The sequence below is a fragment of the Anopheles stephensi genome, chromosome 3, assembly GCF_013141755.1.
Source record: "Anopheles stephensi strain Indian chromosome 3, UCI_ANSTEP_V1.0, whole genome shotgun sequence".
NCBI classification, from domain to species: domain Eukaryota; kingdom Metazoa; phylum Arthropoda; class Insecta; order Diptera; family Culicidae; genus Anopheles; species Anopheles stephensi.
Window position 1 is genome coordinate 30143270 of NC_050203.1, and position 13425 is coordinate 30156694.

At 42.7% G+C, this 13425-nt stretch overlaps 1 protein-coding gene across 13 annotated transcripts in view; it reads left to right on the top strand.

The window, feature by feature from the left end:
• Nucleotides 1-13194, top strand: part of LOC118509435 (four and a half LIM domains protein 2) — a 107397-nt gene extending 94203 nt beyond the window's left edge. For 12 of the 13 annotated variants that reach the window (XM_036050036.1, XM_036050028.1, XM_036050035.1 and 9 more), the window contains 3 exons: nucleotides 10251-10420; nucleotides 10517-10703; nucleotides 10802-13194. In XM_036050036.1, coding sequence (XP_035905929.1) covers nucleotides 10251-10420; nucleotides 10517-10703; nucleotides 10802-10959 — 515 coding nt within the window. In that variant the 3' untranslated portion in view covers nucleotides 10960-13194. Of the gene's footprint in view, nucleotides 1-367; nucleotides 944-10250; nucleotides 10421-10516; nucleotides 10704-10801 lie in introns of those variants that run through there. The other variant, XM_036050044.1, reaches the window with a different exon arrangement.
• The last annotated feature ends 231 nt before the right edge of the window (nucleotides 13195-13425 follow it).

Genomic DNA, 13425 nt, shown 5'->3' on the forward strand with positions numbered 1-13425 from the left:
GTAAAATTGTGACTCAATGCCACGAGCGCCGCAGCTAAAAGATTGATTAAACCTCGGCCTCGCAAAAGAAAGGCGCAAGGGTAGAACCTTTTGCACAAACCCCCGTCAAACCATCATCCCTTCCTCCAGATGACGACAGCCGAGTCGGCGAGACTTTAACGTTGGGTCGCCGTTGTGTTCATGGAGCGCGACAAGACAAAAGAAACCCATGGAAGGAATCGCTTCCAACCTCCAATCGACTTCTCTCCCCCTTCTTCCGCGACTCCTTCTACGGCGGCTAGAACCACCCCACTCACGCAACTCGCAAAGGAGGGACGGACTGCTCGCACACGCCATAAGTACTACTACCCCGGTGCCGGTTCGAGGCTGGAGCTCAGTTATGAATGAACGTTTGACCAGTGCACACGCACCCGGTGAGACAAGCGAGTCGTAAGTCGATCGGACGGTTTTGTTGTTTTCTGTGCGTGCGTTTGCGTGGTGAAGTGTGTGTGTTGTGTTGCGGTGCGCAACCAGAAAGCCCTGAGAAGCGTTATATTGATCGTTTTGCTGCGGACGCAGTGATTTTGGCGTTTAACTGAAGAAGAAGTTATTCAAGTTGCTTGTGTCGATTCTTGGTGAATTCTTGGAGCTCAACAACAAAAAAAATTCTATCCAGTGTCAGTGCGTGTAAAGTGAGGCTCCTGACAGCGAAGCAGCATCTTCCTCAACACAAACCAGACAACGATGGCCACGGATATCCTATCGTCCGACTTTGACAATCGGCTCCGGCTCAAGACGAAAACGATCGGCGGCGAACGGATTAAGCGTGCGAAGGATAACAATGAGGATATAGCCATCCTGAGTATGTTCCTCCCCGGGGCAACGGCCGCTAAGGAGCAGGAAAAATTCCGCTGCCATCTCGGGATGGACTGCCGCGTTGGTGACTGTCGCGATACGACGCCAGGTACAGCCTCCTCCTTAATGAAAACATCAACCAGGGCGGGGGGGAGTCTAAGTGGCTACGGGCAATGAATGAGTTTCGAATTGAAGTATCTAACTCTAACCGATTATCACCTCGGCTCGTGTGTTTGTGTGTGTGTTCCGCTTCCGTTGCCATCTACTTCCATCTACGGTCAGAGGTAAACAGGCTCATCATGGTGCCGAGTTAGCGCTGTTCACCGTGTCCATTTAGGTCCAATTAACGGGCGCGCGATAATTGCCGCCAAAGCTCGCCGCGTGTTTGTCACTCGAAGCGCAATGGTTAGTTGGTTGGTGTTCGTGAAAAAGCGCAAGGAGGCACGCACCACCGGGGTTTGGAAAAAGTCGGTCCGATGCTGGTGCCGGCCCCAAGGGCTTGCCGTTTGATCGATAGACAGGGTTAATGTCGCCATTAAAGCCATCGAGACATTGTATGGGGAAGGTGGCCACTACGTCTTCTTTCTTACGGCCCGCGCCTTCGTTCAAGACTGGATTGATTTTCCCTTTATGGCTCTTTAGTTTCTTCTCCCCAAGTGGCATAAGTAGCGCCAGGCGGTTTATTGATGCCAGGAAGAAATGGAAATGGTTCGATTCGAAGCTATTTGCATTGAGTAGTGTTTGTGGGGTATTAAAGTGGGGTGATCGTGAATGCAAATGGAACGTTTATTGGTGTGTTATTGGCTTTTTTTAGCCTTGGCGTCGTGTGAGTTTGTGAGGCTGGAAGGTGTTGGTGGGCTTTCTTTATTACTGTTTTGTGAGGAAGTTGAGGAATGAACTACAAATTGAGTAGAGTTAGTCCTCGACTTATGAGGATCCGTTAAGGAACCATCAGGATAGTGGAGATTGAATTTTACATATGTTCAAGTCTAAACCGTAGTATCCACGGATCTCATAATCTACGCCCGACTTGACTCCCGCATATCTCATGAACTTACAATATTAAAGAGTCTATGGACTTCATGTCTAGACAACTGAGGAATGTGCCGTTGAGACTTGTGCCGAACACTCCCGAAGGTGTTTAAGGAAGCCTCTTCGGTTCGGTTTCTGCAATTACTATGATCTCATCCACATCCCGCTCACTGTTGTTGATCTTTTCCTTCGTCTTCTGCGCCACATTGCGATCACGAGTGCACTTCTTCTGCACTCAATCACCCAGGGTCAAGTACCGTATCCTCCCCCTACACCTCGGCTATTCTTTTCCTTCTCTCTCGTTGGACAAAAGTATAAATCATTCGCCGGGTTTTTTTTTAAATGATGTCTCGCGTCTCCCGCAGACGCGGCATTCGCTAAATTTATGCAAAATTCCTTCACTGTCTTGGCCTGCGGGTGAAACGGTCCACTGCACTGCGCAGGAGTTCGTTTGGTTGTCTGTTTGGTTTCAGTTTGTTTGGTCGGGGTGCAAAAATGAAACACACCTTACGGAGCTCGGAATCGAGGTGAGTTCGATTTTCGACAGGTTAAAATTGCGTGTGCGGTTCACTTTTTAGTAGCCAACAGTGGTTCCAAAACGCACTTTCAATGTCCTCCTGGTGAGTGTGGGCCGCGCGTAGATGGCTCGATAAACGAGTGGCGATCGACAAAATTTGTAGCCAGTGCCAGAAGCTTTCGCACGTGGGAGCCGTTCCGGGGTCATCGTTTGCGCGGTGTTGGTAAACCAGCAAAACATGGAGATTTATAGCGAACGTTGTAACCCAACGGGAGGTAGTCTAGCTACAATCCAATAATTGCTTCATCGCGGGGTAGGATACATTCACCAACTACATTTTTGGGGGACTTTTTGTTTGCTTCCAAATTGGCGATGCATACGAGAATTTGCCAAAGAGGAACGGAATGACCGTGCAAACAAAGCTAAATATCTGCAAACCATGCATCATGATTTCTGGACCGACGGGCTATTGATTTTGGCCCAGTTGACATTAAAAGCTGTCATTTATTTTGGGCTGCAGCACTCCATTAAATTAGCAAACAAGCAAATAGCAGTGCTGATATTTTTAGCATGTATTTAAGCGGACTTGAGCCATGTTGATCAATATCAAATATTCTATTCCAATCACAAATTTTATTCCTATCGAAAACTTCCTTCAGTAAACACTGTGTGGTTTTAAAAATACAGTCAAATTGGTATTATTATTTGTCAAACATGGTCTAATAATAGGTCTTTGTGCAAAATGGGTACACATTCGTTGAAATTTAAAATACAGTGTGTGTCATAGCTATAGAAATACTTGGTTTTCAATTGTAGAATCATACCACAAAAAATGTCTTTACTTAGTTATTGAGGGCATCATTTTTGCTTGTTGTACTACCATAAAACTACTTATAAAAAACTTTATTTGTTTTAAATGTTTTTAAATAACTTTTTAAATAATATTTACACCGAGAACGAATCGTAGTATCAAAATAAACTAAGTAGATGCCTGAGGCCCCGAGCTTTCAAGGAGCCCTAAGGAGAATCTTCCTGTATACAGGTTGTTAGGTCCTGAGCGCCTCTATAATTTAGAGTGCCTCAAACTCTATAAGGGACCTCGTATCTCAACTTGGCCTCTGATTTTATCCCAGTCGTTGGTAGATTTGACGTGTCAGAGCCCTCCAACTTTTCTTGATCCACCTTAAACTTGATCTTGATCTGTCACCGGGTGACACACAATTACACATATTTAATAATGGTTGTCGAATTTAATAATTTTTCACAGATGCAAATAGTTTTAAAATACTTGAGATTTTTTCAAAAACGTGCCAAATGGATATAGCTAGGAAAAAGGCCAGTTTGTTCTTAACAAATTAAAAAATATAATACTCTGAATATTTTATGACTCATAAAAAGACAAAATATTATATGATTTCTTCAGAACCACATTTTTTTATTTACTATGGAGGCTTTAGGCGTCTCATTCGTCCCTTTTGAAAGTTGCAAAAAAATGAAATACTTGAAATCCACCTGACTCTGACATACAGCTTTATGTGAATTGATCATGTTACCATAATTATATAAACTTTCCATCTTATGTCAAAGATCTGTTTTTTATTCTTATGCCGCCTTGTAAGGAGCCATTCCAAAAATAAAAATAGGCGCAATTTATATAAATTACATTCACAATGCGGTTTAGACAATAGGGCGTCAAGCCGTAATACCAAAAATAAAATTAAATAAATTCACAATCTGTTTTCAAGAATTAGGAGAAAATAAAATGAAAAAATATTGAAATTTATGAAAACCAGTGCAAACGACTCCAAATATAGCTCCAGAATATGAACTTAAAAAAACTAAGAGGTGCTCCTATTATTATGTGACGTACTGTAAATTGAAATTCAAAATTAATCTTTTCTGCACGTTTTTACTAAGTCAAAACATTACCATTATTCATAGCCTTTTTTACCAATTAATATATTTTTATTCTTAACGTTTTCCATAATTTGATTTGATTTGCAAATCAAATTGTCAGCTAGTGAACACAATACGTTGATATTTGAGATCCCTATTATTAATACGAGGCATTATACTCATCTCATTTATTTGTGCATTTTATAGATGCATGCCATTTTAGTAAAACCGTTAACGAAATAATTTACGCCCCTACTAGCTACTTCAGAAGCTCTCTTCTCATGTTTCCAAAGACTCTAAACGGCAGAGAATCATCTTCCTCCATGCTTTCATCTTAATTATGTAATTTGCGTGGTGATCAGATTGATGGCCAATAAAGTAACCAAAAATGATCACCTTTTGGCACATTGAATGCACAAATGAGCCAATTTGTGACCAGACATGTTTATAGCTCCCCCGGCTATAGTTTTGTTCCATAATTTGTTTCTCCGATCGCTACGATCGCATGTCGATGCCTTTCGATCAAGTGGGCCCGTTTGGCCCGAATGGAATGGATTCACATAATCGTTACGATTGTATGTTTTGGAAGGCGGCGGCGCACACTCACACAATGTCAGGACCGGATCGCTCATTAGAATGGAATGCGCTATACAACTGATCGCAGATTGCTGCTGGAGATCTCCCACATGCCCGACAGCAGTATCAGGGTCTCGCTGCTAATGGATGCACATTTATCACAAAACCAGACCGGAATGGAGACGATGCTATTTTTTTTTTTTTCGGTGCCCACACACGCCAGAAACAAGGAAGTGTGACGCAGTTTTGCAGCTATCAATTAATATTTACAACTCGCTGTTCCTCGTGCTGGCTGCTTTGGCTAGAAATGTAGCTCCCGGGTCGGGTCTAGGAGAGGTTAGGCAATTGTTTATCGCCCCTCCCCATTTTCCAGGTGTAGTTTAACTGTTTACAGAAAAGGGAAACATTATGCTTGGGGATACGGCCGATCGGCCATAAGAGTAATGGCATTTTGTGCCGGGTTTTTTGAATTTCTTCCGTGGCATATTTCTTGTGGTAGAGAAAAGAATTGTCCATATGACTGTGAAACATCCTACACGTTTTCGGCTACGATCGTTTCGAGCTCTTCGACCGGCGTGCTATAACATTATAATTTATTGCCTCTTTATTTTTAAATAAACATACACACTCGCTCGCCAAACGGAATAGCACCCAACATCCTTCCACAATCCGGGGAAAAAATGTGCAGAAACAAAAATTAACGACTGGCGACGTCGGGTTTAACAACTTGATTCAACTTGTTGTTTGTTCGGGATTGATTGGATGGCAAGCCACAAAGCCATCACAAAGTATCTTGTTAAACATCCTCTCCCGGACGGACGGAGATAAAACAAATCCTCTATCGGATGGTGGTTGCTTTTGATGGATGGGGGACGCACGTATAAATCAACGCACTAAACTGGTGACAAACTCGCCTACATGTGTTTTTTCTTTCCGGGCTCTTTGAGGCGACGAGGAGTATGAGGTCGTCGCCTTAGCTTGGTCGATTGATCGATTGAATATGCAATAGAGGCTAATTAATCTTCCCCCCCCCCTCCCCCCCCCGTGTCGCAAAACAAACGCTCAGAACGCTTGTAAGCGAAACAACACCAAATCAGCAACCTTGCAAGGTAGTGAGTTAGTGGCGCTGGGCGTTTGTACGATCGCACGGTGAGATAGTGTGTGGACAGTTGGATGGTTTGAATATTTTTTTAACTTACTTTTTTGATTGTGTTGACAATATCGATGGCAAAACAAATAGTAGAACCGCTACAGATAACTTAATGCAATCGATTTTGCATCATTTTTACATTTAAGGAATTGTAATTACCTTTTTCGGGCATTTTTTTAGGAGGCACTTTTACAAAGACTTTTGTAAACATTAAATCGTTCACATGGTTTCGGCTCTTTTTCGCCTTGACAATCAGGCGATCCTCCATCTTGATCATAGCATAATTGAGTAAGGTTCTCCGATTGAGGTTTATGCAAAAAATCTGCCTATTACTGTTGGCATCGGTGACGTTCTTCAATGTACACCTTGAATTTTTGTTAGGAAACCTTGAATTGAAGAAGGGAAATGGAACCCAAAATTGGTTAGTGTTCATGTTAGGACACTTGTCGGGAGGATAGATGAGAAAGGAACCAAAAATGCAGCTAAGGCTCGATATATTGCAGTGGAATGCGGGAAAGTGTTCATTCTCGGCTACCCCGTCAAGATCCGTCAAGAGATTCAACAGCTGCTAGCAATCTAGTTTAGCTTGATCCGATCGGTTGAGATCAAACAAAACGATGTTGTATGTAATGCGAATTGCCTACTGTCTGCTTACTCCCCTACGACCTCTAGAGAGTGTGGCCAAACGTCTTAGCTGAGATTCAATGGTAGTTTAAATTTCCAACCCGTTCTTTTCCTCTTCAGTTTCTTCTGAATGTAAAGAGTCATTCGACACTGTTGGGTGGCAGGAAAAAAACAAAAAATTGCAAAATTTAAGTGATTTTACCCCTTTGCTGGTCACTGATCCCAACGCCCAAGGATAATGTTATAGTAGAAGCTAATTTTAAATTAGAGTTGCTCGACTTTCTTGGCTAAAGGTGTGCTGAAGGTATTCTAACAACTGTTGAGAGATTGTTAAAGAACACCTTCAAATGAAGAAAATATGAAAATAAATCTATTTTCAATGCAGTTGCAAATATTAGAAGACGCTAGACTAAAAAAACTTGTTATGCCGAAGGTTTCGTTCCAAACAATTCTTATGAAAAGTTTAATCATCTACACTGAATTGCTGCATTAATGTATGTGCATCCAAAAGCGAATATATTTTAATATCAAAAAAATATTTAAAAAAGGGAGTCTTATCTAGGTAATACGGCCGGACAGGTCGTCCTTTATGCATAAAAATTGGAGGGAAATATTTGGCTTTTGTTTTGTCCACCAGAACTACCATACTGGTGCATTGTGATCCAGACCGCCTAGCAAAAACAATCGAAAAGTTCGTTACAAAATGAAGAAATTTCCATTCCTTATTCGCTGCTAACCTGCAGGGTAAATATCAACACACAACTTGTGATTAGTGTGTCAAATGGGAGAATAATTTATTGACACATAATTATGATGGAACGATCCACAGTGCTGCACGGTCGCGCTCGTTCGCTCCCTTGGGATAAGATCAATACATTGCCTTTATTCATCCATTTGACATCGATTGGCCTTCGTCGTCGCTGCCGCTGCCGGTCTCCGGAAAGGAAGTTGGCAAGCTTTCGCCCCCACACGCCCACCCACTATCCCCCCACCCCCCCCCCCCCCTTCTCGACTACTAGTAAAACGCCACCGGGTTTTACTTTCGACCGTAAAAGGCTCGCTGGTTCTCGCTTTCCCAGCGATCAGACAGCGGCGTTTGCCTGCTGCCGTCCGATATGGGCATGAGTGCCACCCTCTTGGGGGACACGCGCTTGCTGTTTGTGCCGGATAACCCTCGCCAACGGCCCACGCGCTCGCTGAGTTTCGTGAGAGAAGAAAATGCCAACGAGGCAACATCAAACCCCGGACGAACGAGCAACACACAGCCGCGGAATGGATCATTGGTTCCCTGCTGTGGCGCTCGGGCAAAATTTATTTGGCCCTTCCCAGCCAGCCCGTGATGATGCGAACGGAAGTGGCGCTAGCGCGCTTCTTTTTACTCCTTTTACGGTATGACGATGAATCATCCCTCGAATCCCTTCCCGGAATTTAATTTGTGGAGGTAGATTAACCCTTGGCACGCAACTCAAGATTCCCTTTACGGAGGAATTGGTCATTTTGGGGAGGTTCTGTTTCGAATACCATTCGGTCGATCGACCATACATTCCGGTACCGTTCGCTGATTGGGGCGAGTAAATGGTAAACAAAAATGTTGCTTGCGTTGCGGATTAATGGAGGCGCCCCAACGGCACGCTCAAGATAAGCCGTGCTGCGCCGTACAACACTGTTGACATAATCAGAGTGAGGTGGTGTATTGATGTTTGGTTTGTGACGAAATCAACAACACTCCATTTCGGGATGGGTGCAGAATACACACCACGTGCGACCTTTGTCAACGATCCGTCCGTCGGCTGGAGGCCCCAACAGAGGGTGGTCGTTCAAATGTGTGCCTCTGCCCAGTGCTGAAGTATTTGCGCATCAAGCGATGGTTCTGAAGTGTCCATTTATTTGATTCACGTGGAGCAGGTGTGGCATTAAAGGTGGATAGGCAGGGTCTAGAATGAATTGCAATAGATGGTTGGATCGGTTAGCTTGTTTTTACGCGGGAAATCTTACTGCACAGTTATGGAAATAATTATAAGCACGGGGCTAATTTTTACAAACATAAATTTTTTTTCTTGTGAATTAAAAAAATAGTAATTAAAATTTATACCATTATTTTAGTGTTTTGTAGTATATTTTTTCAAAATTTTTAGAATGACTTACAAGACCTCTTTGATTTTTTTTAGAATCAGTTATTAAATGTCGGGCAAAAAAGAGAGTTGATAAAGTTTAAAGAGGAAAAGAAGAAGTTCTTTGTTAGAAATAGCTAAAACTTTATCCAACCGGTTGATACTCGCTTATCTCGACCAGGGATCAAGAGTTTGCTAAGCCGGAAAAGCGATTTTGATATCAACCTTAACACGTGAGAAAGTGTAGAAAGAATAATCAAAAGTGGGCATTAGTGATCTACAATAATGATTGTAGATGATTATCATGATTTAAATAACATAATTGTAAATATAAGAATTACGGAGCCCCTGGACAAAATGGAAACCACAACAAGGACCGTAATCAAATCCTATACGGACGGTTTCCCCGTGGCAGGCTCAGTGGCGAGACCAAACCTAAGAAGGTCTGTGGCTTAAGTAATCCTTTGAAGGCCAGTAGACATCAAGACTTCTTGCTGGAAGGAAATAATCCTTTTATTTCCTATTTTTTATTTAACTAGACCTCTCGTAGGACGATGTCCTCGCGTCAAATAGGCCCCTTCGATAGGGTATCCAGATTTATCTTAGATGAGCTCTAAAGATGAGAGCTCTCTTGTTAAGAGATCTCCTAGTAGATGAAACCAGGAAAACGAGGTCCTTCGGTAGACCTTCAATTCGACTCAGAGGATCGTTCAACTATGAGCTCTTTTGGTATATATACACTCGAATCTGCAGCTCTCTCTTAATCTTCTTTCTTGGCACTACAACCTGGAAAAGGACTCGGCCTGCCATTTCTGGCTATCTGTGACTTGATTTTACCCGTAGCAAAGTATTCAGCCCTACGTACGGGTGGATGCGATCTGGATGGGATTTAAATCCCGGTTAGTAGACGCCGTGATCGCTTGGACCACTCTAATTATATCGGCTCTTGGGAGATATTGTAGTTGAGGCGATGATGCCTCTTGAACGGCAAGGTATCTTAATTTTTGAAGTCTTGTGGACGATGAAGTCTCTTGGTAGTCGAGGTTCCCTTTGAAGACGAGGCTCACATTAGTTAAGTATTCTTTTGACAGACAAGTTCTGTAAGACGAAGAGGTCTTTGGAAGTACATTGAACGACTCATATTCGTAGTGCTCTGGATAACTAGGTCTCTTGGCAGTCTAAGCTCCCTTGGAAGACGAGGTCTCACTAGCTATAACATTATTTTGCCAGACATCTCATCTTTTAGTCGTAGTTGTTTCTGGGCAATGGAATACTTACTAAACACTGTAATTAAATGGTTGGAAAATGAGCAAGCGAAATATTGCACTCCATAGAAACTGATCATTATAAGAATGTACAAGAAAATCTGTTCAATCAATTTCAAACCATCGTACCTCTATACTTGTTGCCGCTTGTGTTTAGTAAATACTTTTCTTTCAATTTGAATGTTAACAAGCATTGTATTTACCCGTCATTTAATTTTTGTTCACTTTTGCTCTCTCTATTCCAGGCACGAAGAAGATGGAGTACAAAACCAGACAGTGGCACGAGAAGTGTTTCTGCTGCTGCGTGTGCAAAACCGCGATCGGCACGAAATCGTTTATTCCTCGCGAGCAGGAAATCTACTGTGCCGGCTGCTACGAGGAGAAGTACGCCACCCGATGCATCAAATGCAAGAAGGTAAGTCGCGGGGTGGAATGGCTTTGTTGCCCAGGATTGCTTCCAAGGAAGAGAGGCAGAGAGAGCTAACAGTTGTGGTTTCTCCCTCTCACTCAGATCATCACTAGCGGCGGTGTAACGTACAAGAACGAACCGTGGCACCGTGAGTGTTTCACGTGTACGCACTGCCAGGTATCGCTAGCCGGCCAGCGCTTTACCAGCCGCGACGAAAAGCCGTACTGTGCCGAATGCTTCGGTGAGCTGTTCGCGAAGAGATGCACCTCCTGTACCAAGCCCATCACTGGTAAGTGCCCGGGGTCGGGTTGCTGTTCCCCGCCAGCAAGAAACGCTTGCGCTAATTGTGTGTGTGTGTGTGTTTTCTTCATCCTCCTCTCCGCACAGGCATTGGTGGTACGCGCTTCATCTCGTTCGAGGATCGCCACTGGCACAACGATTGCTTCATCTGTGCCATGTGCAAAACGTCGCTGGTTGGGCGCGGTTTCATCACCGACGAGCAGGACGTCATCTGTCCCGAGTGCGCCAAGCAGAAGCTGATGTAAAGCGGCGCCGCCATATCCTCACCATCATCACCCCGTCATCATCACCATCACCGTCATCAGATCATCATCAGCATTCATCCTCGATATCGTCGTGTGGAATGGATCAGCTGCTGCGAGCAGAGAGCAGAGAAGCCGACCATCCATGAAGGAAGTCCTGCCTGCCGGAGCAGCAGCAGCAGCACGACACGATGATGATCATCGATCGTTTAAATTATTTATCCTGCCCTGTTTTGCGTCCTTTCTTTCCTCTCTCGTTGAGATCGATGTTGCCTTTATGGCACTTTATATGGCAAAGTATAAGTATTCGGAGAAATTGTTGTTTTGTCGTTAAAGAAAAACAGGGAAAGGGGGAGTTTTAGCACTCCATTTGTTGTTCCCTTTTTTCCCCTTAATTTCCTCCTCTCCCCCCCAGCGAGAAGAAGAGGAAGAAATTGGAAATGTTTCGTGCGCGAGAGAGAGACGACAGACAGACAGAGCACACGCTTGGTGACATATTTAAGCATATTTAAAACAAAAAAAAAAGCTTTGCAGAGCGCGTAGTAAGATAATGGTGCGGAGTGCGTGTGTGTGTGTGTGTGTGTGTGTAGTTAGAAAGAAAAAGGTAAAGAGAAAATGGGAGGGAATATTTGAGCGGACGAAATGAGTGTGAGCGTGAGTTGCATGATGTGGGAAAGAAAGGAAAGAAAAGCACGAGCAATGATGAGGATGCGGAGTAGTAGCAGTAGTAGCAGAACGGCCTATATTCACTGAAGATGCCTTTTTAACTATCAAATAATATTACACACAGTACACCGACGTACACACGTAACAGTGCTGCGGCCAACCGTCAGGTTAGGTTAGGCGAGAGAGAGAGAAATCAAGCAGCCGAAATTACTATATTAATGTTCGCGATTTTACGGGAGAACGGACCGTCGGAACTGGCAAATGCGTTTAGTCATGTTTTATGGTACTTCTAGATGGCCACACAATGTTACCGCTTGTACGTTTTTTTTCTTTGTTTGCCCCCGAAACGACGTGTAACACATCCTGTTCTTACCCTATCCGAACCTATCCGTGTTATGCGCTTCCTAAGCGCTTCTTAAAAAGAATCGTGGAAGAAGAAAAACTATATCAACGAAGTAGCGGAAGCATCAATTGCTGTGTAAATTTGATATGCCAGTATACAGAAAAGGGCGAAGGAAAGGAGTCGAAATTATATCCCGAAGGTTAGCCTTCCGCAGATTGGTGGGAGAATAGCGCGCGCGCCTTTAGCGTCTGTTTTGTTTTTTTTTAATTATTTATTCGTTAACAACATGAAGGATTTTAGCTGGCACGAGGGGCCGGCAATCATCATAACATCATATGCAATATACTATACCCATATAACGGTGCGAAGAATTAGAATGGAGCAGAGACGAGCGAAAAACACACCTAAAGTTAAAGCTAATAAAATAAATCTTTAAATAAAAAAAACCTTAAACGAAACAGAACAAGAAACAGCCGCAAAAAAAAAACGAATAAAACAATGGAAAACCCTATCTCCCTATCGCCCCTTTTCAATTTTCTCTCTCTCTCTCTCTCTCTCTCTCTCTCTCTCTCGCTTTCTCTTTCGATTTTAGCTACTGAAACGTGTGTTTATATGCTTCTGAAGAATTAACAAACGATGTGATGCGGGTGATTTTATTTTAAAATTAAATTTAGAGCAAACCCCTTTCTCTCTCTTACTCTCTCTCTCTCTGTACCAAGTTAACCATTAAAGTAAACGATGGAACCATGTTAGAATGCTCTAAGTAATGTGTAATAAGTGGCTTTATAAGGCTTATCAAGAAAACTAGCAGCTTATGCAGCATGATATCTGGCTTTCCTTATTTATTTATCCCTTTTCGATTGCTAACCTAATTCCCTTTTTTGTTGTTGCTATTTTTGTTCCATTTTCGAACACTCCAACCCGGTGGCAAAATGCTTAGCATATAGCGATGGTGTGTACGTTTATAGCATTAAAAAGCAGTTACAGCACAACACACACAAAACACAACCTGTGGCCTTTCTGTATATTGAAACGAGTATCAAGTATAGTCCTAATATAAAAACAAATAACTACTGCAGCATTGTACATTGGGGGAAAAACAAAACAAAAACAAAAAAACAAACCATAACTTACTCTGGCTAACAAAGGCATGATCCTGTGTTATTGCTTTCTAGCGTTATGCGTATTGTGTACTGTAATAAAGAGGAAAATGATGATATCAAATTCAATGGAATATTTAAAAAATGTGGAATTTTATTAAAAAAAAACACTCCGAAAAGTAACACAAAAAAGTGTATTAAGAAGTAAGTTTAGAAGCCTCGAAAATGGGCCTCACGCGGTCTCTGGAATCATCATCTTGGCCTGATTTCTCTACGAGCAATCTGACCAGTGTCATAGAGATATTTGAAAATTCATAATTTATAAATCGTTAAAAAGTGTAACAATTATCAGTAAAAAGT